Source organism: Xenopus laevis, chromosome 3S, assembly GCF_017654675.1.
Source record: "Xenopus laevis strain J_2021 chromosome 3S, Xenopus_laevis_v10.1, whole genome shotgun sequence".
Taxonomy (NCBI): domain Eukaryota; kingdom Metazoa; phylum Chordata; class Amphibia; order Anura; family Pipidae; genus Xenopus; species Xenopus laevis.
The window spans coordinates 131,583,393-131,609,659 of NC_054376.1; the positions used below are offsets into that span (position 1 = coordinate 131,583,393).

Sequence of the window (26,267 nt, forward strand, 5' to 3'; positions counted from 1 at the left end):
GGCATAAAGGGGTTCATCTGGTAATGGGTAGAAGTTTACTGGTTCATATATGTCAATACAAATGAAAGAAATGTAATATCTCTTCAGGCTGATTATATAGAAGATGTTGGGTAAAGCAACAGCCAAAGCCAGAAAGCATGGGTCAAGCCCTCAGAACCAGAATGCAAAGCCTATCAGAATTGGGTCATTGCTAAAGAGGACCTTGGATTTTAGGGATTTAACTAGGGCCATTGCTTGGTTGTGAAGCAAGCAAGAACACGGACCTCCATTTGCCATAATGGTCCTGTAGCCAGCCATGCCATATAGGTTTGTATGTTCTCATGAGGCACAATAAAATGATGTGAGCCTGCATGAAATGGGTCAGAGACCTCCAGGACTCCCACCATCAAATGGTACAGTCAACCGAGCGTTCCCCTCCTCATTTACCCTACTACCCTTATTCTATTCATAGCCCCCATCTCCCACTATTTCTGCTCCATCCCTTTCTACCCACTTCCCATATGAACTTCTCCTTTGCATTCTTATACTAGCTTCTTTCCCTTTTATTCTCTCAAATTCCTACTCTGCTTTCTCCTTCAAACCACTACATCTTTTCTGCTCCATAGCTCAACCCTCTCCTTCAACTCACATAAATCACTTTGGCAGACTGTCTTCACGTCCTTCCACCACCTTCTCTCAACTCCCCTTTTTATCTGGCACTCCCTTCCTTCTCCCTTCAAGGGCTCCCAGTTCTTTTACCTTCCCATTAGCTTTTCAAAAGAAACTCGTGTCATATGCAAATAGAGGAGACCTCTACAAATACTGGAGGAAAGATCTAACACAGGAACGTTCCATAGTCATTCCATGCAGTATAATATGGCACTGCTAGGCTTATTGGTGGCTGGAGCAGAGCTGATTGGTTCTCTAATGCAAACAGCCCAGACAGTTGAGATTAGACCCAATCAGTCGAGGTTCATCAAACCAAGAACCTCTTGAGCTGGCTCTGTAGGTGGGCAAAGGCAGAACTCAGAAGGTTAAAGGCAATCCCCAGTTTTTGGCCAACGAGGAATATCATGTAGGACACAAAAGAGTTTCTTACTATAAAAAACAACGTTTAATTGCTTTATTACTGAGGTTTATGCACTAAAAAAGTAATAAATACAATAAGAGGCAAGTAACCGAGGCACTTATTTTGCCCCCAGGGTAGAGCAATATCTCAAGATACCCTGAGGGCCACAATCCCAGCCCCACCATCATCCGGACCCAACTCTAAGGCATTTTCTGGTTGGTGTGAGAAGGCACAGAAGTGGAGCAGAGGCACCGGAATAGAAGGTTGGGGGTCAGTTTCACAGCTACAGCGTTAGGTGTAAAAATACAAAGGAATATCTATTGGTAATGTAACATAGCAAAGAGAAGGCTTTCTGCTGGTGGAAGAGAAGCAGTGTCTTGTGGGGCAGAAAGGCTGCCCAGTCTCTCCCAGCCCCACGTGGGGCACATTATTCATATACACTGGTAACATACTTCATTATTATCACTGCACCTTACGGGGCAAGTACCGTCTGTGTAGAGATACATACATGTGCGTGTAGATAGGAGTGTACAATGGACCCCTCAGATCCTGGGGGTGCTACAGCTTTAGTGTTTAACAACAGGCAGAGGTTATGTCGTCAATATTAGGACATTTCCCCTTTGTTCATTTCAGCTCTTTCATAAAAACTGGTGGGTTAAATTAAGAACCCTACGGTAACAAATGGGGACGTTCCCCACTTCAGAGTGACATCACTGGGTTATGACATCATAACTAACTATAGCATCAACATAGATGGGGAGGAAATGATCCAATTCCTGATTTCTCCCATAAGAAAACGCGACTTGGAGGATCCGCCATTTATAGCGAAGGAAATTCAGTTGCATCATATGGATATTTACCCACCTGTGGTGGGCTTCCCATTCTTATCCTTCGTTACGGGTCGAGGAGCTTGTCCCTTGTATGAGAGCCAGGGTCCATGCAGTGAGGGGCTTCCCTGCCCTATACTGAAATGCAATAGTGACCTTATAAACACTAGAGACATGCGGAGTGTACATACAGAGCCCAGGAGTAGGAAGGGGCAGCAATAAATAACCGCTCCTTAGTGTCACATGACATCCACAAAGAACTCACTAGGGTTGCCCATGGCCATATGGAAAGACTGGCGGCTGGCAGTCAGCTCCGGGGGAACAGACGCAAGATCCCGTACAAGAGGTGGAGCTCCAGGTGGTACAGAAGAATTGGGAGGACAAACCCCAGGTGGAGGTAATGAATGGGGCGGCATCATCATGAGCATCATTGGATTGTAGGAGAGAGGGACACCAGGAGCAGCATAGGAGTGAACAGAGGGTGGATGGTGAGGTGGAAGTCGGGATGAAGTGGATCGCTCACTGGGGGGACCAGCCTCCCCACCACCTACTCTCCTTATGCTGCTGTGGGTGGAATACTCAGACTCACTACCAGATCCCGACTTCGAGTCCCCCCCACCCACTCCAGAACGGTCATCCTTCTGCATGCCCCGACCCCCATCGCTGCGGTTGGATCCACTGCTTCTGCTGCCTGTGGGACAGAAAAACAGAGCAATATTAGAGAGTAGGAGGGACAAGTCCAAGATCCAGATTATTTGGGTATATCTCCAGTACACCCCCCCCATGACTCACCCTCGCTGTGCTGGCTGCCCGCACTGCCCATGCCATAGCTGTATGAGGAGAGCTCATGGTAGGCAGGTGGCTGAGTGCTGTACGGGTGTGGGGCTTGATACTGGTAAGAGAAGGTGGGGAGTAGAGGCCATGGGGAAGCCCCAGGGAGGGGAAGAGGAGCCAGAGTGTCCTGGTCAGAAGCGCCGCTGGATCCATCATTGTCATTCAGAGAGAGGTTGGCCATATCTGGAAGAGAGGCAAATACTCAGTAACTATTTGCCCCAGTGCCCCCAGCTCCCTGGCTCAATTTGCTCTACTCACAGTTCTCACAGCCAGTCAGATCCCCAAAGATATAGTAACACTGCTCGGAGAATGTGATCTTGTTCACTGTGTGGCGAATGAAGCCGGCCTTCAGCAGGTTACTGGCAAACTTGCGAGCCTCTCGCCGGTCCTGGAATCCCTCCACGTGGTGATAGAGCCAGTCCACCACATCAGAACCTGCAGCAGGAGCAACGGGACATACAGTGTAGGGTGGGGGTACAGGGCTGTGTGTGTGTTAACATGTGGAAGGGGCTGCGGGCAAGCCCCCCTATATTACAGTCCCAACAAGTAAGGCCTGCGCTATCTGAAGCAACCCACATACATAGAAAGGTGAGGGCAATATTTGTTCATTTTTTGCTGCCACTAGTACCACCAGTACAACCAAGCCGCCCCTACACCCCAGAAACAAGTCACAGGAGGAAGGAGGCGATACCAACGCAGTGGAGAGGGTCTCACCCAGGAAGGCGTTGGGAATGGTGATTTTCAGCCACATGCGATCTCGGACCTCAAGGCCGGATTCGGGGGAAGCCATGACCTTCACAACAGAAGCCAAGTCAGTGTGTATGGAGAGGCTGAAGAGCGACACTGCTGGGAGCGCATGGGAAACTGCAGGCACACAAAGGGTTAAATAAGACAATTATATCCGTCACATTACTGATCCTATTAACTCTTTCCTTCCACGTCTTTACATAAACAATGTGTGGCCAGTGGCCTGATGAGCTCTTGTATAGAGAGCGGCAGTGTCAGAGCAACCCCCACTTAGAGACGCAGCCTGGGGGCCCCCTCCGGCAGGAATCAGACTTACGCTCAGTCTCAGTGACAGAGGTGCTGGAGGTCATGCTGCTCATGGAGGCGCTCCCGGGGTACACTGGGAAGGATCCGCTCAGGGCGCTTGAGTGGGAGACCCAGGCAGCAGGATCAATAGGGTGGATGGGCTCATCTGTCAGGGATAAAGGGTGAGAGGTCAGGAGGGGCTCAGTACTGGGGTCTGTCACATTGAGGGATAAGGAGGGACAGGGGGAAGAGACAGCGCTAGGTCACATGATATGGGGGAGAAAAGGAGGGGCAGGAAACAGTGCAAGGTCACATGATATGGGGAGAGAGGGATGGGGAAGAGACATTGCTGGGTCACATGATATGGGGGAGAAAAGGAGGGGCAGGGGGACGAGACAGAGCTAAGTCACATGATATGGGGAAAGAGGGACAGGAGAGGAGACAGCACTGGGTCATGTGATATAGTTACATAGTTACATAGTTACATAGTTACATAGTTACATAGTTAAATTGGGTTGAAAAAAGACAAAGTCCATCAAGTACAACCCCTCCAAATGAAAACCCAGCCCCATACACACCCCCCTCCCTACTGTCACATAAATGATATATCCCCATATCTATACTAACTATAGAGTTTAGTATCACAATAGCCTTTGTATTATGTCTGTCCAAGAAATCATCCAAGTCCCTCTTATAGTCATTAACTGAATCATCACCCGGCAGTGCATTCCCCAACCTCACTGTCCTCACTGTGATGAACCCCCTACTCTGTTCCTTTAAATGAAACTTCTTTTCCTCTAGTCTGAAGGGGAGGCCTCTGGTACGTGATTCTCTTTATGGGTAAAAAGGTCCCCTGCTATTTGTCTATAATGTCCTCTAATGTACTTGTAAAGTCTAATCATGTCCCCTCGCAAGCGCCTTTTTTCCCCCAGAGAAAACAACCCCAACCTTGTCAGTCTCCCCTCATAATTTAACTCTTCCCTCCCTCTAACCAGTTTAGTTGCACTTAGTCTCTGCACTCTCTCCAGCTCATTTATATCCCTCTTAAGGACTGGAGTCCAAAACTGCCCCCATACTCCAGATGAGGCCTCACCAGGGACCTATAAAGAGACACAATTATGTTTCATCCCTTGAGTTAATGCCCTTTTTTATACAAGAACTTTATTTGCTTTAGTAGCCACAGAATGACACTGCCCAGAATTAGACAACGTGTTATCTACAAAGACCCCAAGATCCTTCTCATTTAAGGAAACTCCCAACACACTGCCATTTAGTGTATAACTTGCATTTATATTATTTTTGCCAAAGTGCATAACCTGCATTTATCAACATTGAACCTCATTTTCCAGTTTGCTGCCCAGTTTTCCAGTTTAGACAAATCACTGTGCAAAGTGGCAGCATCCTGCATGGAACCTATAGTTCTGCACAATTTAGTCTCATCTGCACAAATAGAAACAGTACTTTCAATGGCCACCTCCAGGTCATTAATAAACAAGTTGAAAAGCAAGGGACCTAGTACAGAGCCCTGCGGTACTCCACTATCAACACTGGTCCAATTAGAAAATGTTCCATTTACCACCACTCTTTGTAGTCTATCTTTTAGCCAGTTCTCTATCCAGGTACAAATACTATGTTCCAGGCCAACATTCCTTCATTTAACCAGTAACCTTTTGTGTGGCACTGTATCAAATGCTTTAGCAAAGTCTAAGTAAATCACATCCACTGCCATCCCAGAATCAAGGTCTCTACTCACCTTCTCATAAAAAGAAATTAAGTTAGTCTGGCAAGATCTATTACACATAAAACCCTGCTGGCACAAACTCATAGTATTATGATTTGCTATGAAGTCCAGTATCTTATCCTTTATTAACCCTTCGAAAAGCTTTCCTAATACTGACGTCAGACTAACTGGCCTATAGTTTTGAGGCTGAGAACGGGATCCTTTTTTGAATAGAGGCACCACATTAGCAATTCGCCAGTCTCTCGGCACTATGCCAGATCTCAATGAATCCTGAAAAATGAAGTAAAGAGGTTTGGCAATCACAGAGCTAAGCTCGCTAATTACCCTGGGATGAATACCGTCTGGCCCTGGACCTTTGTTAATTTTAACATGTTCTAGTCTCTTTTGAATTTCTTCATGTGTGAACCATGCATCATTAGTTGTATTACTGGAATTGGGACTGTTAAGAAGGAAACCTTCACTTACTGATTCCTCATTTGTGTAGACAGATGAAAAATATGAGTTCAGAATCTGCGCTTTTTTGTTTTCATCAACCAGCTGACCCCCCTCTGATATTAAGGGTCCCACCCCTTCTTGCTTCATTTTTTTTACTATTAACATATTTAAAAAATAATTTTGGATTATTTTTACTGCTTGCTGCAATATCCTTTTCTATAGCAATTTTAGCTTGCCTTATAGCTTCTTTGCATGATTTATTGGCCTCCTTGTACCCTATAAATGTTTCGGCTGTCCCAGCTAACTTGAAAGCCTTAAAAGCAGGTCTTTTCTTACCCACCTCAACACCAACGCTTCTATTGAACCAAAAAGGTTTTGCTTTGCAACGACGTTCCTTGCTTACAAGTGGAATATACTGACAAGTAGATTTATTATAAAGACTTCCCATTTTTGTTCTGTGTTTAACCCTGTGAAAAGCATTTCCCACTTAATATGTTGCAGAGATGCCCTTATACTGTCAAAGTTTGCACGTCTGAAATTTAGTGTTTTAGTTCCTCCCTTATAGAATTGCTTCTGCAACAGAATCTCAAAGGAGACCATGTTATGATCACTATTCCCTAAATGCCCCTCACCCACACAAATGTTAGAGATGAGTTCAGTATTGTTAGTTATTACAAGGTCCAAAAGAGAGTTATTCCTAGTAGGTTCTTGAACGAGCTGGAATAAAAAGTTGTCATTCAGCATATTTACAAACCTACGAGCTTTTTGTGTCTTAGCAACCCCATTACCCCAGTCAATGTCTGGATAATTGAAGTCACCCATAGCAACAACTTGACCCAGCTGTGAAGCCGCTTGTATCTGCAAGAGTAGCTGGGCTTCATACTCGACACTTATACCAGGTGGTTTATAACATACACCAATGATAATTCTTTTTGTTACCTTTTGCCCAGTCAAAATCTCTACCCAGAGGGATTCTACACCCTCACCAGTGGCAGCTATTGTTATTTCTTTAGCGCATGGCTTTAATTCAGGCTTTACATACAAACACACTCCTCCACCCGCTATTTAATCCCTCTGTCCCTCCTAAAAAGGGTGTAACCATTTAAATTCACAATCCAGTCACATGTTTCATCCCACCAGGTCTCAGTGATACCAATTATATCATAATGTTTAGAGCAATTAATTCCAGGTCTCCCATTTTACCTGACAAACTCCGTGCATTTGCAGCATACAGCCGAGGTTACTACTTTTACTTGTGAAATGTGCATTACTTAGTGGAGAATTATATGTTAACTTAGTATTATTCTGTTTTCCTTGTAACAGAGGGACCTCCTTAGCTGGTAAACTGTATGCCCCCCTCACTCCTCCCCCATGACCCCTTACTAACCCCACTGCCCCATCTACCCTAGCTCCCCCATAATTCTTTATCTCACCCCCCTCTTGCCTAGTTTAAACACTCCTCCAACCTCTTAGCCATTCTTTCCCCTAGCACCGCGGACCCCCTTCCATTGAGGTGCAAACCGTCACGGCTGTATAGGTTGTACCCCAAGGAAAAATCAGCCCAGTGCTCTAGGAACCCAAACCCTTCCTTCCTACACCAAGACTTGAGCCACACATTTAGCTCCCTAATCTCCCGCTGTTTTCCTAAACTTGCACGTGGCACAGGCAAAATTTCAGAAAAGATGACATTGGAAGACCTTTCCTTGATCTTAGAGCCTAGATCCCTGAAATCATTCTTTAAGGTCTTCCATCTCCCATTTATTTTGTCATTAGTACCGATATGCACTAAGACAGCTGGGTCGTGCCCAGCCCCACCCAATAATTTGTCTATCCGATCAACCACATGCCGAACCCTGGCACCAGGTAGACAGCAAACTGTTCGGTTGTAGCGATCCGGACGACAAATTCCCCTATCCACTTTCCTAATAATTGAGTCCCCTACAACCACAATGTGCTTAGACTCTACTCTCCTCCCCACCACTACTAGAGAAACTGCTCTCCCGGCTGTTAGAGAGATCAGCCCCATCTAGAATTGCCAATCCAGAGTTCATACTCCCATCATCTTCACACAATCTGGCAAATTTGTTGCGATGTATAATCTCCGGATCAGCCTCCATTTTCCTTTTGCCCACCTTAGATTTTCTAACTGTCACCCAGCTAACTGCCTCAATATCCTGCTGCTGTTCTGTTCCCCCCAAACTATCTGACCCCGCTAGGGAGGAGGAGGAAAGGAGGGGCAGAGGGAGGAGACAGAGCTGGGTCACATGATATGGGGGAAATGGAGGGGCGGGAGGCAGCGCTAGGTCAGATGATATGGGGAGAGTGGGACAGGGGAGGAGACAGCACGGGGTCACATGATATGGAACGAGAAGGGGAGGAGACAGAGGTAGAAGCAATGAGGCAGCACAAGTAGAATGTAGTGTAAGTTGGGGGTTACAAGAGGAAGCTTCTGTATAACAGGGGGTCACTCACTGCGGGGGAGAGTAAAGTACCCCTGAGGGGAGGGGTCCCAGCACTTGGCCACGGTCAGGACAATGGGCCTGTAAGAAAGTCAGAGTAGAATTAAAGGAAGAAAACCACACCCCCTCAGGCTATTCATTGCCCCAGGCCACACCCCCTTACCCCGGTTTATGGACAATATCCCTCAGCACACGGACTGCGTCGTCATTGCTCATATTCTCAAAGTTAATGTCATTCACCTGCAGAGACAGACACTTCAGTACAGGGGGGTCATCTCCTTATTCAGCATGGGAGGGGCCACACTCACCTGTAGCAACATGTCCCCGGGTTCAATCCTGCCGTCAGCTGCCACAGCTCCGCCCTTCATTATAGAGCCAATGTAAATGCCCCCGTCTCCCCGCTCGTTACTCTGCCCCACGATAGAGATGCCCAGGAAATTGTACTTCTCTGGTGGGGGAGAAGGAAGGGTTAAAGAACTGCACACGGACACGCCCCTACTACTGCCCCTCCCACAGCCTCGTGGGGTGTAACTAAGCCTGAGCTCCATGGACTGCCCCCTGCCCCATTTCAATTGGCTCCCAAACACTGACACTCTAATTCTACTCCCCAATATCCATTTATTCCTCATTCTCTGCACTGCTGCCTCTGACTCCTGATACAACTTCCCAATATCCATTCATTCCTCATTCTCACTGGGTTTATAGTTCTGTGTAACTGTCATTGTGTCTGTCCCTTTCTCTGCACTGCTGCTTCTGACTCCTGATACAACTTCCCAATATCCATTCATTCCTCATTCTCACTGGGTTTATAGTTCTGTGTAACTGTCATTGTGTCTGTCCCTTTCTCTTCTCTGCACTGCTGCCTCTGACTCCTGATACAACTTCCCAAAATCCATGTATTCCCCCTACTGTCTGTCTGTCCCTTTCTCTTCTCTGCACTGCTGCTTCTGACTCCTGATACAACTTCCCAATATCCATTCATTCCTCATTCTCACTGGGTTTATAGTTCTGTGTAACTGTCATTGTGTCTGTCCCTTTCTCTGCACTGCTGCCTCTGACTCCTGATACAACTTCCCAATATCCATTCATTCCTCATTCTCACTGGGTTTATAGTTCTGTGTAACTGTCATTGTGTCTGTCCCTTTCTCTGCACTGCTGCTTCTGACTCCTGATACAACTTCCCAATATCCATTCATTCCTCATTCTCACTGGGTTTATAGTTCTGTGTAACTGTCATTGTGTCTGTCCCTTTCTCTGCACTGCTGGTTCTGACTGCTGATACAACTTACCCATGTTCAGTGTGATTGTGATGATGTTTAGGGACATGGTGGAGTCGGTGATGCTGCTGAATGATGACGTCTGTCGGAGACAAAAGAGAATGTTACAGTGAAGTAGTAACAATAGAGTAAAGTACAATAAAGAGGTGCAAATTACCCATCTCCCCCTGCTCATAACTCACCCTCTCCAGACGTGGGGGTCTCTGCTTGCGTCTGCGTCGGTGCCGTTTCAGAAGGCGTGAGGCACTGCTCTGCTCCGTGGAACTGCTGAACCTGAGGGAACAATCCCATTGGCTTAGAGACCTGCACAATTGAAGCCACACCCACTCCCTGGGGCTCTCAGAATCCTGCCGGGGCCACAGTACCTGCTCATGGTGTCGTCCTCCTCCGAATCACAGATACTCGTCTCAATCTCACTGGTCAATAGAGTCGAGGAAGATTCATACCCAGACAGGTGCCGCTCTGTCCGTCCATTCACCCCTCTGTCAACACCTGCTGGTACCACACAGCCATAGTATTAATGCAGGTACCCCACAGCCATAGTATTAATGCTGGTACCACACAGCCATAGTATTAATGCTGGTACCCCACAGCCATAGTATTAATGCAGGTACCACACAGCCATAGTATTAATGCTGGTACCACACAGCCATAGTATTAATGCTGGTACCCCACAGCCATAGTATTAATGCAGGTACCACACAGCCATAGTATTAATGCAGGTACCACACAGCCATAGTATTAATGCAGGTACCACACAGCCATAGTATTAATGCAGGTACCACACAGCCATAGTATTAATGCTGGTACCCCACAGCCATAGTATTAATGCAGGTACCACACAGCCATAGTATTAATGCTGGTACCCCACAGCCATAGTATTAATGCAGGTACCCCACAGCCATAGCATTAATGCTGGTACCCCACAGCCATAGCATTAATGCAGGTACCCCACAGCCATAGCATTAATGCAGGTACCCCACAGCCATAGCATTAATGCTGGTACCCCACAGCCATAGCATTAATGCAGGCACCACACAGCCATAGTATTAATGCAGGCACCACACAGCCATAGTATTAATGCTGGTACCCCACAGCCATAGTATTAATGCAGGTACCCCACAGCCATAGTATTAATGCAGGTACCACACAGCCATAGTATTAATGCTGGTACCACGCAGCCATAGTATTAATGCTGGTACCCCGCAGCCATAGTATTAAAGCTGGTACCCCGCAGCCATAGTATTAAAGCTGGTACCCCGCAGCCATAGTATTAAAGCTGGTACCCCGCAGCCATAGGATTAATGCTGGTACCCCACAGCCATAGGATTAATGCTGGTACCCCACAGCCATAGGATTACTGCTGGTACCCCACAGCCATAGGATTAATGCTGCTACCCCACAGCCATAATATTAATGCTGGTGCCACACAGCCATAGTATTAATGCTGGTGCCACACAACCATAGTATTAATGCTGGTACCACACAGCCATAGTATTAATGCAGGTACCCCACAGCCATAGTATAAATGCAGGTACCCCACAGCCATAGTATTAATGCAGGTACCCCACAGCCATAGTATTAATGCAGGTACCCCACAGCCATAGTATTAATGCAGGTACCCCACAGCCATAGTATTAATGCAGGTACCCCACAGCCATAGTATTAATGCAGGTACCCCACAGCCATAGTATTAATGCAGGTACCACACAGCCATAGTATTAATGCAGGTACCCCACAGCCATAGTATTAATGCAGGTACCCCACAGCCATAGTATTAATGCAGGTACCCCGCAGCCATAGTATTAATGCAGGTACCACGCAGCCACAGTATTGATGCCGGTACCCTACAGCCACAGTATTGATGCCGGTACCACGCAGCCACAGTATCGATGCCGGTACCCCGCAGCCATAGTATTAAAGCTGGTACCCCACAGCCATAGTATTAATGCTGGTACCCCACAGCCATAGGATTAATGCTGGTACCCCACAGCCATAGGATTAATGCTGGTACCCCACAGCCATAGGATTAATGCTGGTACCCCACAGCCATAGTATTAATGCTGGTACCCCACAGCCATAGTATTAATGCTGGTACCCCACAGCCATAATATTAATGCTGGTACCCCACAGCCATAGTATTAATGCTGGTAGCACACAGCCATAATATTAATGCTGGTACCTCACAGCCATAGTATTAATGCTGGTACCTCACAGCCATAGTATTAATGCTGGTAGCACACAGCCATAATATTAATGCTGGTACCACACAGCCATAGTATTAATGCTGGTACCACACAGCCATAGTATTAATGCTGGTACCACACAGCCATAGTATTAATGCTGGTACCACACAGCCATAGTATTAATGCAGGTACCTCACAGCCATAGTATTAATGCTGGTACCACACAGCCATAGTATTAATGCAGGTACCTCACAGCCATAGTATTAATGCTGGCACCACACAACCACTGTATTAATGCTGGTACCTCACAGCCATAGTATTGATGCTGGTACCACACAACCATAGTATTAATGCTGGTACCTCACAGCCATAGTATTAATGCAGGTACCACACAGCCATAGTATTAATGCAGGTACCACACAGCCATAATATTAATGCTGGTACCTCACAGCCATAGTATTAATGCTGGTACCACACAGCCATAGTATTGATGCTGGTACCACACAGCCATAGTATTAATGCTGGTACCCCACAGCCATAGTATTAATGCAGGTAACACACAGCCATAGTATTAATGCAGGTACCACACAGCCATAGTATTAATGCAGGTACCACACAGCCATAATATTAATGCTGGTACCTCACAGCCATAGTATTAATGCTGGTACCACACAGCCATAGTATTAATGCTGGCACCACACAACCACTGTATTAATGCTGGTACCTCACAGCCATAGTATTGATGCTGGTACCACACAGCCATAGTATTGATGCTGGTACCACACAGCCATAGTATTGATGCTGGTACCACACAGCCATAGTATTCATGCTGGTACCACACAGCCATAGTATTAATGCTGGTACCACACAGCCATAGTATTAATGCTGGTACCACACAGCCATAGTATTAATGCTGGTACCACAGAGCCATAGTATTAATGCAGGTACCCCACAGCCATAGTATTAATGCAGGTACCACACAGCCATAGTATTAATGCAGGTACCACACAGCCATAGTATTAATGCAGGTACCACGCAGCCATAGTATTAATGCAGGTACCACGCAGCCATAATATTAATGCTGGTACCTCACAGCCATAGTATTAATGCTGGCACCACGCAACCACTGTATTAATGCTGGTACCTCACAGCCATAGTATTGATGCTGGTACCACACAGCCATAGTATTGATGCTGGTACCACACAACCATAGTATTGATGCTGGTACCACACAACCATAGTATTAATGCTGGTACCTCACAGCCATAGTATTAATGCTGGTACCACACAACCATAGTATTAATGCTGGTACCACACAGCCATAGTATTAATGCTGGTACCACACAGCCATCGTATTAATGCTGGTACCCCACAGCCATAGTATTAATGCAGGTACCCCACAGCCATAGTATTAATGCAGGTACCCCACAGCCATAGTATTAATGCAGGTACCCCACAGCCATAGTATTAATGCAGGTACCCCACAGCCATAGTATTAATGCAGGTACCACACAGCCATAGTATTAATGCTGGTACCACACAACCATAGTATTAATGCTGGTACCACACAACCATAGTATTAATGCTGGTACCACACAACCATCGTATTAATGCTGGTACCACACAGCCATAGTATTAATGCAGGTACCACACAGCCATAGTATTAATGCTGGTACCACACAACCATCGTATTAATGCTGGTACCACACAGCCATAGTATTGATGCTGGTACCCCACAGCCATAGTATTAATGCAGGTACCCCACAGCCATAGTATTAATGCAGGTACCACACAGCCATAGTATTAATGCAGGTACCACACAGCCATAATATTAATGCTGGTACCTCACAGCCATAGTATTAATGCTGGTAGCACACAGCCATAGTATTAATGCTGGTACCCCACAGCCATAGTATTCATGCTGGTACCCCACAGCCATAGTATTAATGCTGGTACCTCACAGCCATAGTATTAATGCTGGTGCCACAAAACCATAGTATTCATGCTGGTACCACACAACCATAGTATTAATGCTGGCACCACACAACCATTGTATTAATGCTGGTACCTCACAGCCATAGTATTGATGCTGGTACCACACAACCATAGTATTAATGCTGGTACCTCACAGCCATAGTATTGATGCTGGTACCACACAACCATAGTATTAATGCAGGTACCACACAGCCATAATATTAATGCAGGTACCACGCAGCCACAGTATTGATGCCGGTACCCTACAGCCACAGTATTGATGCCGGTACCCCACAGCCACAGTATTGATGCCGGTACCCCGCAGCCACAGTATTGATGCCGGTACCCCGCAGCCATAGTATTAAAGCTGGTACCCCACAGCCATAGTATTAATGCTGGTACCCCACAGCCATAGGATTAATGCTGGTACCACACAGCCATAGTATTAATGCTGGTATCCCACAGCCATAATATTAATGCTGGTACCCCACAGCCATAATATTAATGCTGGTACCCCACAGCCATAGTATTCATGGTGGTACCCCACAGCCATAGTATTCATGGTGGTACCCCACAGCCATAGTATAAATGCTGGTGCCACACAGCCATAATATTAATGCTGGTACCACACAGCCATAGTATTAATGCTGGTACCACACAGCCATAGTATTAATGCTGGTACCTCACAGCCATAGTATTAATGCTGGTACCACACAGCCATAGTATTAATGCTGGTACCTCACAGCCATAGTATTAATGCTGGTACCACACAGCCATAATATTAATGCTGGTACCTCACAGCCATAGTATTAATGCTGGTACCACACAGCCATAGTATTAATGCTGGTACCTCACAGCCATAGTATTAATGCTGGTACCACACAGCCATAATATTAATGCTGGTACCTCACAGCCATAGTATTAATGCTGGTACCACACAGCCATAGTATTAATGCTGGTACCACACAGCCATAGTATTAATGATGGTACCACACAGCCATAATATTAATGCTGGTACCACACAGCCATAGTATTAATGCTGGTGCCACACAACCATAGTATTCATGCTGGTACCACACAGTCATAGTATTAATGCTGGTACCACACAACCATAGTATTAATGCAGGTACCCCACAGCCATAGTATTAATGCTGGTACCACACAGCCATAGTATTAATGCTGGTACCACACAACCATAGTATTAATGCTGGTACCACACAACCATAGTATTAATGCAGGTACCCAACAGCCATAGTATTAATGCTGGTGTCCCCCAATCATAGTAACAGTGGGCAGCATTATACGGTCAGTACCTCACCTTGCTCACTGCTCTCTCTCCGCCTGACTCGGTCTCTGCGCATGGAGATGACAGACTCGTTGTCCTGATCCAGTTGCTCAGTACTGCCCGACACGTTGGGACTGGAGAGAGGAACATAAACACAGTGAGTACCTGCAGAGAGCGGGCCCCGGGGCCCCTCCCCTTTTACTTACTGAAAGGAGGGAGGCCGGGAATCTCCAATCCCACTGGTTCTCTCTGCTGGGGGCGGTGGCACGGGGGGTGGAACAGGAGGGGGTTCAGGTCTGACCTCTGTAGCTGGGGGTGCAGAATCCGGCTGAGAACCCTCGGAGGACACGAGCTGTACCAGAGACACGGGGGGGGTAGTAATTAAACATACAGGGGCCACAGTCTTACACTGACGGCAGATAGAAATGGTCCTGATTGTGTTACTACTAGTGGCAACTACACATTACTCCCACAATTACACCCTACATTCACTATTACTCCCACAATTACACCCTATATTCACTATTACTCCCACAATTACACCCTATATTCACTATTACTCCCACAATTACACCCTATATTCCCCATTACTCCCACAATTACACCCTATATTCCCCATTACTCCCAACAATTACACCCTACATTCCCCATTACTCCCACAATTACACCCTACATTTCCCATTACTCCCACAATTACACCCTACATTCCCCATTACTCCCACAATTACACCCTATATTCCCCATTACTCCCAACAATTACACCCTATATTCCCCATTACTCCCACAATTACACCCTACATTCCCCATTACTCCCACAATTACACCCTACATTCCCCATTACTCCCCAATTACACCCTTACATTCCCCATTACTCCCACAATTACACCCTACATTCCCCATCTCCCCAATTACACCTACATCCCCATTACTCCCACAATTACACCCTACATTCCCCATTACTCCCACAATTACACCCTACATTCCCCATTACTCCCACAATTACACCCTACATTCCCCATTACTCCCACAATTACACCCTACATTCCCCATTACTCCCACAATTACACCCTACATTCCCCATTACTCCCACATTTACACCCTACATTCCCCATTACTCCCACAATTACACCCTACATTCCCCATTACTCCCACAATTACACCCTACATTCCCCATTACTCCCACAATTACACCCTACATTCCCCATTACTCCCACAATTACACCCTACATTCCCCATTACTCCCCAACAATTACACCCTACATTCCCCATTACTCCCACAATTACACCCTACATTCCCCATTACTCCCACAATTACACCCTACATTCCCCATTACTCCCACAATTACACCCCTACATTCCCCATTACTCCCACAATTACACCCTACATTCCCCATTACTCCCAACAATTACACCCCTACATTCCCCATTACTCCCACAATTACACCCTAACATTACCCCCATTCCCCATTACCCCACAATTACACCCTACATTCCCCATTACTCCCACAATTACACCCTACATTCCCCATTACTCCCACAATTACACCCTACATTCCCCATTACTCCCACAATTACACCCTACATTCCCCATTACTCCCACAATTACACCCTACATTCCCATTACTCCCACAATTACACCCTACATTCCCCATTACTCCCACAATTACACCCTACATTCCCCATACTCCCACAATTACACCCTACATTCCCCATTACTCCCACAATTACACCCTACATTCCCCATTACTCCCACAATTACACCCTACATTCCCCATTACTCCCACAATTAGCCTACCACCCTACCCATTACCCCCATCTACTCCCACAATTACACCCTACATTCCCCATTACTCCCACAATTACACCCTACATTCCCATTACTCCCACAATTACACCCTACATTCCCCATTACTCCCACAATTACACCCTACATTCCCCATTACTCCCAACAATTACACCCTACATTCCCCATTACTCCACAATTACACCCTACATTCCCCATTACTCCCAACAATTACACCCTACATTCCCCATTACTCCCACAATTACACCCTACATTCCCCATTACTCCCACAATTACACCCTACATTCCCCATTACTCCCACAATTACTCCCTACATTCCCCATTACTCCCACAATTACACCCTACATTCCCCATTACTCCCACAATTACACCCTACATTCCCCATTACTCCCACAATTTACACCCTACATTCCCCATTACTCCCACAATTACACCCTACATTCCCCATTACTCCCACAATTACACCCTACATTCCCCATTACTCCCACAATTACACCCTACATTCCCCATTACTCCCACAATTACACCCTACATTCCCCATTACTCCCACAATTACACCCTACATTCCCCATTACTCCACAATTACACCCTACATTCCCCATTACTCCCACAATTACACCCTACATTCCCCATTACTCCCACAATTACACCCTACATTCCCCATTACTCCCACAATTACACCCTACATTCCCCATTACTCCCACAATTACACCCTACATTCCCCATTACTCCCAACAATTACACCCTACATTCCCCATTACTCCCACAATTACACCCTACATTCCCCATTACTCCCACAATTACACCCTACATTCCCCATTACTCCCACAATTACACCCTACATTCCCCATTACTCCCACAATTACACCCTACATTCCCCATTACTCCCACAATTACACCCTACATTCCCCATTACTCCCACAATTACACCCTACATTCCCCATTACTCCCACAATTACACCCTACATTCCCCATTACTCCCACAATTACACCCTACATTCCCCATTACTCCCACAATTACACCCTACATTCCCCATTACTCCCACAATTACACCCTACATTCCCCATTACTCCCACAATTACACCCTACATTCCCCATTACTCCCACAATTACACCCTACATTCCCCATTACTCCCAACAATTACACCCTACATTCCCCATTACTCCCACAATTACACCCTATATTCCCCATTACTCCCACAATTACACCCTACATTCCCCATTACTCCCACAATTACACCCTACATTCCCCATTACTCCCACAATTACACCCTACATTCCCCATTACTCCCAACAATTACACCCTACATTCCCCATTACTCCCACAATTACACCCTACATTCCCCATTACTCCCACAATTACACCCTACATTCCCCATTACTCCCACAATTACACCCTACATTCCCCATTACTCCCAACAATTACACCCTACATTCCCCATTACTCCCACAATTACACCCTACATTCCCCATTACTCCCACAATTACACCCTACATTCCCCATTACTCCCACAATTACACCCTATATTCCCCATTACTCCCACAATTACACCCTACATTCCCCATTACTCCCACAATTACACCCTACATTCCCCATTACTCCCACAATTACACCCTACATTCCCCATTACTCCCACAATTACACCCTACATTCCCCATTACTCCCACAATTACACCCTATATTCCCCATTACTCCCAACAATTACACCCTATATTCCCCATTACTCCCACAATTACACCCTACATTCCCCATTACTCCCACAATTACACCCTATATTCCCCATTACTCCCACAATTACACCCTACATTCCCCATTACTCCCACAATTACACCCTATATTCCCCATTACTCCCAACAATTACACCCTACATTCCCCATTACTCCCACAATTACACCCTACATTCCCCATTACTCCCACAATTACACCCTACATTCCCCATTACTCCCACAATTACACCCTATATTCCCCATTACTCCCACAATTACACCCTATATTCCCCATTACTCCCACAATTACACCCTACATTCCCATTACTCCCACAATTACACCCTATATTCCCCATTACTCCCAACAATTACACCCTACATTCCCCATTACTCCCACAATTACACCCTACATTCCCCATTACTCCCACAATTACACCCTACATTCCCCATTACTCCCACAATTACACCCTATATTCCCCATTACTCCCACAATTACACCCTACATTCCCCATTACTCCCACAATTACACCCTATATTCCCCATTACTCCCAACAATTACACCCTACATTCCCCATTACTCCCACAATTACACCCTATATTCCCCATTACTCCCACAATTACACCCTACATTCCCCATTACTCCCACAATTACACCCTATATTCCCCATTACTCCCACAATTACACCCTATATTCCCCATTACTCCCACAATTACACCCTACATTCCCCATTACTCCCACAATTATACCCTATATTCCCCATTACTCCCAACAATTACACCCTACATTCCCCATTACTCCCACAATTACACCCTACATTCCCCATTACTCCCACAATTACACCCTACATTCCCCATTACTCCCACAATTACACCCTATATTCCCCATTACTCCCACAATTACACCCTACATTCCCCATTACTCCCACAATTACACCCTATATTCCCCATTACTCCCAACAATTACACCCTACATTCCCCATTACTCCCACAATTACACCCTATATTCCCCATTACTCCCACAATTACACCCTACATTCCCCATTACTCCCACAATTACACCCTATATTCCCCATTACTCCCACAATTACACCCTATATTCCCCATTACTCCCACAATTACACCCTATATTCTCAAGTCTCACACAGAAATCTGTTCTCTTACTCAATGGCCTCCCATAGAGAAATGAGAAGAGTTACAACGTCAGAGCTAAAGAAGAGAAAGGCTCAGACACAATGACAGACAGAACGAGAAGCCCAGAGATGTTTCAGAGTCAGTTGTGTAACCAGAGAGTTGGGCACCAGGTACTTACCCACGACACCACACGCCCATTAAAGCACGGCAGCTTGGCATTGTCATCTGATATCTCCTCCTTCACTACCCTGTAATGAGAGACAATTACACCCATGTTCTGGGCACACAATAAGCTATACCCTCATACTGTACTGTCTAAGGGAATCAATATGGCACCTCCTCCTCCCATATGTATAAATACAAATATACAGAGAAGGAATGTTCTGGGCACACAATAAGCTATACCCTCATACTGTACTGTCTAAGGGAATCAATATGGCACCTCCTCCTCCCATATGTATAAATACAAATATACAGAGAAGGAATGTTCTGGGCACACAATAAGCTATACCCTCATACTGTACTGTCTAAGGGAATCAATATGGCACCTCCTCCTCCCATATGTATAAATACAAATATACAGAGAAGGAATGTTCTGGGCACACAATAAGCTATACCCTCATACTGTACTGTCTAAGGGAATCAATATGGCACCTCCTCCTCCCATATGTATAAATACAAATATACAGAGAAGGAATGTTCTGGGCACACAATAAGCTCCACCCTCATACTGTACTGTCTAAGGGAATCAATATGGCACCTCCTCCTCCCATATGTATAAATACAAATATACAGAGAAGGAATGTTCTGGGCACACAATAAGCTATACCCTCATACTGTACTGTCTAAGGGAATAAATATGGCACCTCCTCCTCCCATATGTATAAATACAAATATACAGAGAAGGAATGTTCTGGGCACACAATAAGCTATACCCTCATACTGTACTGTCTAAGGGAATCAATATGGCACCTCCCTCCTCCCATATGTATAAATACAGATATACAGAGAAGGAATGTTCTGGGCACACAATAAGCTATACCCTCATACTGTACTGTCTAAGGGAATCAATATGGCACCTCCCTCCTCCCATATGTATAAATACAAATATACAGAGAAGGAATGTTCTGGGCACACAATAAGCTATACCCTCATACTGTACTGTCTAAGGGAATCAATATGGCACCTCCTCCTCCTCCCATATGTATAAATACAAATATACAGAGAAGGAATGTTCTGGGCACACAATAAGCTATACCCTCATACTGTACTGTCTAAGGGAATCAATATGGCACCTCCTCCTCCTCCCATATGTATAAATACAAATATACAGAGAAGGAATGTTCTGGGCACACAATAAGCTATACCCTCATACTGTACTGTCTAAGGGAATCAATATGGCACCTCCTCCTCCTCCCATATGTATAAATACAAATATACAGAGAAGGAATGTTCTGGGCACACAATAAGCTATACCCTCATACTGTACTGTCTAAGGGAATCAATATGGCACCTCCTCCCATATGTATAAATACAAATATACAGAGAAGGAATGTTCTGGGCACACAATAAGCTATACCCTCATACTGTACTGTCTAAGGGAATCAATATGGCACCTCCTCCCATATGTATAAATACAAATATACAGAGAAGGAATGTTCTGGGCACACAATAAGCTATACCCTCATACTGTACTGTCTAAGGGAATCAATATGGCACCTCCTCCTCCCATATGTATAAATACAAATATACAGAGAAGGAATGTTCTGGGCACACAATAAGCTATATTATTAGGAGACTGAGGAGAGATACTGGGGTACACATTAGGAGAGGAGAGATACTGGGGTACACATTAGGAGAGGAGAGATACTGGGGTACACATTAGGAGAGGAGAGATACTGGGGTACACATTAGGAGAGGAGAGATACTGGGGTACACATTAGGAGAGGAGAGATACTGGGGTACACATTAGGAGAGGAGAGATACTGGGGTACACATTAGGAGAGGAGAGATACTGGGGTACACATTAGGAGAGGAGAGATACTGGGGTACACATTAGGAGAGGAGAGATACTGGGGTACACATTAGGAGAGGAGAGATACTGGGGTACACATTAGGAGAGGAGAGATACTGGGGTACACATTAGGAGAGGAGAGATACTGGGGTACACATTAGGAGAGGAGAGATACTGGGGTACACATTAGGAGAGGAGAGATACTGGGGTACACATTAGGAGAGGAGAGATACTGGGGTACACATTAGGAGAGGAGAGATACTGGGGTACACATTAGGAGAGGAGAGATACTGGGGTACACATTAGGAGAGGAGAGATACTGGGGTACACATTAGGAGAGGAGAGATACTGGGGTACACATTAGGAGAGGAGAGATACTGGGGTACACATTAGGAGAGGAGAGATACTGGGGTACACATTAGGAGAGGAGAGATACTGGGGTACACATTAGGAGAGGAGAGATACTGGGGTACACATTAGGAGAGGAGAGATACTGGGGTACACCTTAGGAGAGGAGAGATACTGGGGTACATCTTAGGAGAGGAGAGATACTGGGGTACATCTTAGGAGAGGAGAGATACTGGGGTACATCTTAGGAGAGGAGAGATACTGGGGTACATCTTAGGAGAGGAGAGATACTGGGGTACATCTTAGGAGAGGAGAGATACTGGGGTACATCTTAGGAGAGGAGAGATACTGGGGTACATCTTAGGAGAGGAGAGATACTGGGGTACATCTTAGGAGAGGAGAGATATTGGGGTACATCTTAGGAGAGACATTGGGGTACATCTTAGGAGAAGAGAGACATTGGGGTACATCTTAGGAGAGGAGAGACATTGGGGTACATCTTAGGAGAGGAGAGACATTGGGGTACATCTTAGGAGAGGAGAGACATTGGGGTACATCTTAGGAGAGATATTGGGGTACATCTTAGGAGAGTGAGAGATATTGGGGTACATATTAGGAGAGGAGAGATATTGGGGTACATATTAGGAGAGGAGAGATATTGGGGTACATATTAGGAGAGGAGAGATATTGGGATACATATTAGGAGAGGAGAGATATTGGGGTACATATTAGGAGAGGAGAGATATTGGGGTACATATTAGGAGAGGAGAGATATTGGGGTACATATTAGGAGAGGAGAGATATTGGGGTACATATTAGGAGAGGAGAGATATTGGGGTACATATTAGGAGAGGAGAGATATTGGGGTACATCTTAGGAGAGACATTGGGGTACATCTTAGGAGAAGAGAGACATTGGGGTACATCTTAGGAGAGGAGAGACATTGGGGTACATCTTAGGAGAGGAGAGACATTGGGGTACATCTTAGGAGAGATATTGGGGTACATCTTAGGAGAGTGAGAGATATTGGGGTACATATTAGGAGAGGAGAGATATTGGGGTACATATTAGGAGAGGAGAGATATTGGGGTACATATTAGGAGAGGAGAGATATTGGGATACATATTAGGTACATATTAGGAGAGGAGAGATATTGGGGTACATATTAGGAGAGATATTGGGGTACATATTAGGAGAGATATTGGGGTACATATTAGGAGAGATATTGGGGTACATATTAGGAGAGATATTGGGGTACATATTAGGAGAGATATTGGGGTACATATTAGGAGAGATATTGGGGTACATATTAGGAGAGGAGAGATATTGGGGTACATATTAGGAGAGGAGAGATATTGGGGTACATATTAGGAGAGATATTGGGGTACATATTAGGAGAGGAGAGATATTGGGGTACATATTAGGAGGAGAGATATTGGGGTACATACAAGGAGAGATATTGGGGTACATCTTAGGAGAGATATTGGGGTACATCTTAGGAGAGATATTGGGGTACATCTTAGGAGAGATATTGGGGTACATCTTAGGAGAGGAGAGATATTGGGGTACATCTTAGGAGAGGAGAGATATTGGGGTACATCTTAGGAGAGGAGAGATATTGGGGTACATCTTAGGAGAGGAGAGATATTGGGGTACATATTAGGAGAGGAGAGATATTGGGGTACATATTAGGAGAGATATTGGGGTACATATTAGGAGAGATATTGGGGTACATATTAGGAGAGGAGAGATATTGGGGTACATATTAGGAGGAGAGATATTGGGGTACATCTTAGGAGAGATATTGGGGTACATCTTAGGAGAGATATTGGGGTACATCTTAGGAGAGATATTGGGGTACATCTTAGGAGAGATATTGGGGTACATCTTAGGAGAGGAGAGATATTGGGGTACATCTTAGGAGAGGAGAGATATTGGGGTACATCTTAGGAGAGGAGAGATATTGGGGTACATCTTAGGAGAGGAGAGATATTGGGGTACATCTTAGGAGAGGAGAGATATTGGGGTACATATTAGGATAGGAGAGATATTGGGGTACATATTAGGAGAGATATTGGGGTACATATTAGGAGAGATATTGGGGTACATATTAGGAGAGATATTGGGGTACATATTAGGAGAGATATTGGGGTACATATTAGGAGAGATATTGGGGTACATATTAGGAGAGGAGAGATATTGGGGTACATATTAGGAGAGGAGAGATATTGGGGTACATATTAGGAGAGATATTGGGGTACATATTAGGAGAGGAGAGATATTGGGGTACATATTAGGAGGAGAGATATTGGGGTACATACAAGGAGAGATATTGGGGTACATCTTAGGAGAGATATTGGGGTACATCTTAGGAGAGATATTGGGGTACATCTTAGGAGAGGAGAGATATTGGGGTACATCTTAGGAGAGGAGAGATATTGGGGTACATCTTAGGAGAGGAGAGATATTGGGGTACATCTTAGGAGAGGAGAGATATTGGGGTACATATTAGGAGAGGAGAGATATTGGGGTACATATTAGGAGAGATATTGGGGTACATATTAGGAGAGATATTGGGGTACATATTAGGAGAGGAGAGATATTGGGGTACATATTAGGAGGAGAGATATTGGGGTACATCTTAGGAGAGATATTGGGGTACATCTTAGGAGAGATATTGGGGTACATCTTAGGAGAGATATTGGGGTACATCTTAGGAGAGATATTGGGGTACATCTTAGGAGAGGAGAGATATTGGGGTACATCTTAGGAGAGGAGAGATATTGGGGTACATCTTAGGAGAGGAGAGATATTGGGGTACATCTTAGGAGAGGAGAGATATTGGGGTACATCTTAGGAGAGGAGAGATATTGGGGTACATATTAGGATAGGAGAGATATTGGGGTACATATTAGGATAGATATTGGGGTACATATTAGGAGAGGAGAGATATTGGGGTACATATTAGGAGAGATATTGGGGTACATATTAGGAGAGGAGATATTGGGGTACATCTTAGGAGAGGAGAGATATTGGGGTACATATTAGGAGAGATATTGGGGTACATATTAGGAGAGGAGAGATATTGGGGTACATATTAGGAGAGATATTGGGGTACATATTAGGATAGATATTGGGGTACATCTTAGGAGAGGAGAGATATTGGGGTACATCTTAGGAGAGATATTGGGGTACATCTTAGGAGAGGAGAGATATTGGGGTACATCTTAGGAGAGATATTGGGGTACATCTTAGGAGAGGAGAGATATTGGGGTACATCTTAGGAGAGGAGAGATATTGGGGTACATATTAGGAGAGGAGAGATATTGGGGTACATATTAGGAGAGGAGAGATATTGGGGTACATATTAGGAGAGATATTGGGGTACATATCAGGAGAGGAGAGATATTGGGGTACATATTAGGAGAGTGAGAGGAGAGATATTGGGGTACATATTAGGAGAGTGAGAGGAGAGATATTGGGGTACATCTTAGGAGAGGAGAGATACTGGGGTACATCTTAGGAGAGGAGAGATATTGGGGTACATCTTAGGATAGATATTGGGGTACATATTAGGAGAGGAGAGATATTGGGGTACATCTTAGGATAGATATTGGGGTACATATTAGGAGAGGAGAGATATTGGGGTACATATTAGGAGAGGAGAGATATTGGGGTACATATTAGGAGAGTGAGAGGAGAGATATTGGGGAGGGGGAGGAGTTACACAGGGGGAGGGGCGAGTAGTACCCGAAGTCTTGGTCCATGGCCTTGAAGAAATATTTGGCGTGGCCTCGGCCCAGCGCAGCCTTGAAGTCCCTCAGGCGGATGTCAGTGGACGGGACAGGGACCTTCACCAGGTACGGGGTCTCCTCCTCATCCAGATGGTAAATCACTTTAGTCTCCGCCATTCTGCGGCCTAGTGCAGCCCAAACCCCGGCCTCACGTACAACCCGCAGCGGCCTCTACCGCCGCACGAATCCCAGCAGCCCCAGGGCCGGCGTCTGACGGAAACACGTAGTCCTGGGCGGAGCTAACTGGGACACACCTATTCGTGGACAAAACAGTGCGTCTGCGTCACAAAGTTCCCCGCCCTGAACTCTATTCGTCACGTGACAATCTCCTCTGCCAGACGTTCTTGCGTGAGTGGGTGGAGCCTAAGTA

General features: G+C 45.5%; 1 protein-coding gene across 2 annotated transcripts; it reads right to left on the reverse strand.

Annotated features, from left to right (window-relative positions):
- Positions 1–1,088: 1,088 nt before the first annotated feature.
- LOC108703580 (segment polarity protein dishevelled homolog DVL-2-like) lies at positions 1,089–26,233 on the reverse strand. 2 transcript variants are annotated; one of them, XM_041589013.1, is made up of 15 exons: positions 25,854–26,233; positions 19,920–19,989; positions 15,305–15,450; positions 15,132–15,232; positions 10,019–10,145; positions 9,836–9,926; positions 9,666–9,735; positions 8,685–8,824; positions 8,540–8,616; positions 8,390–8,457; positions 3,773–3,907; positions 3,424–3,573; positions 2,968–3,144; positions 2,668–2,892; positions 1,089–2,566 (listed from the first exon to the last, which is right to left on the reverse strand). In XM_041589013.1, the coding sequence occupies exons 1-15, from the start codon at positions 26,012–26,014 to the stop codon at positions 2,115–2,117; spliced, it is 2,190 nt and encodes a 729-aa protein (XP_041444947.1). In that variant the 5' UTR covers positions 26,015–26,233; the 3' UTR covers positions 1,089–2,114. The 2 variants fall into 2 exon arrangements, with proteins under 2 accessions (XP_041444947.1, XP_041444946.1); XM_041589012.1 differs by having other exon boundaries at positions 10,019–10,148; positions 25,854–26,164.
- Between the last annotated feature and the right edge of the window lie 34 nt (positions 26,234–26,267).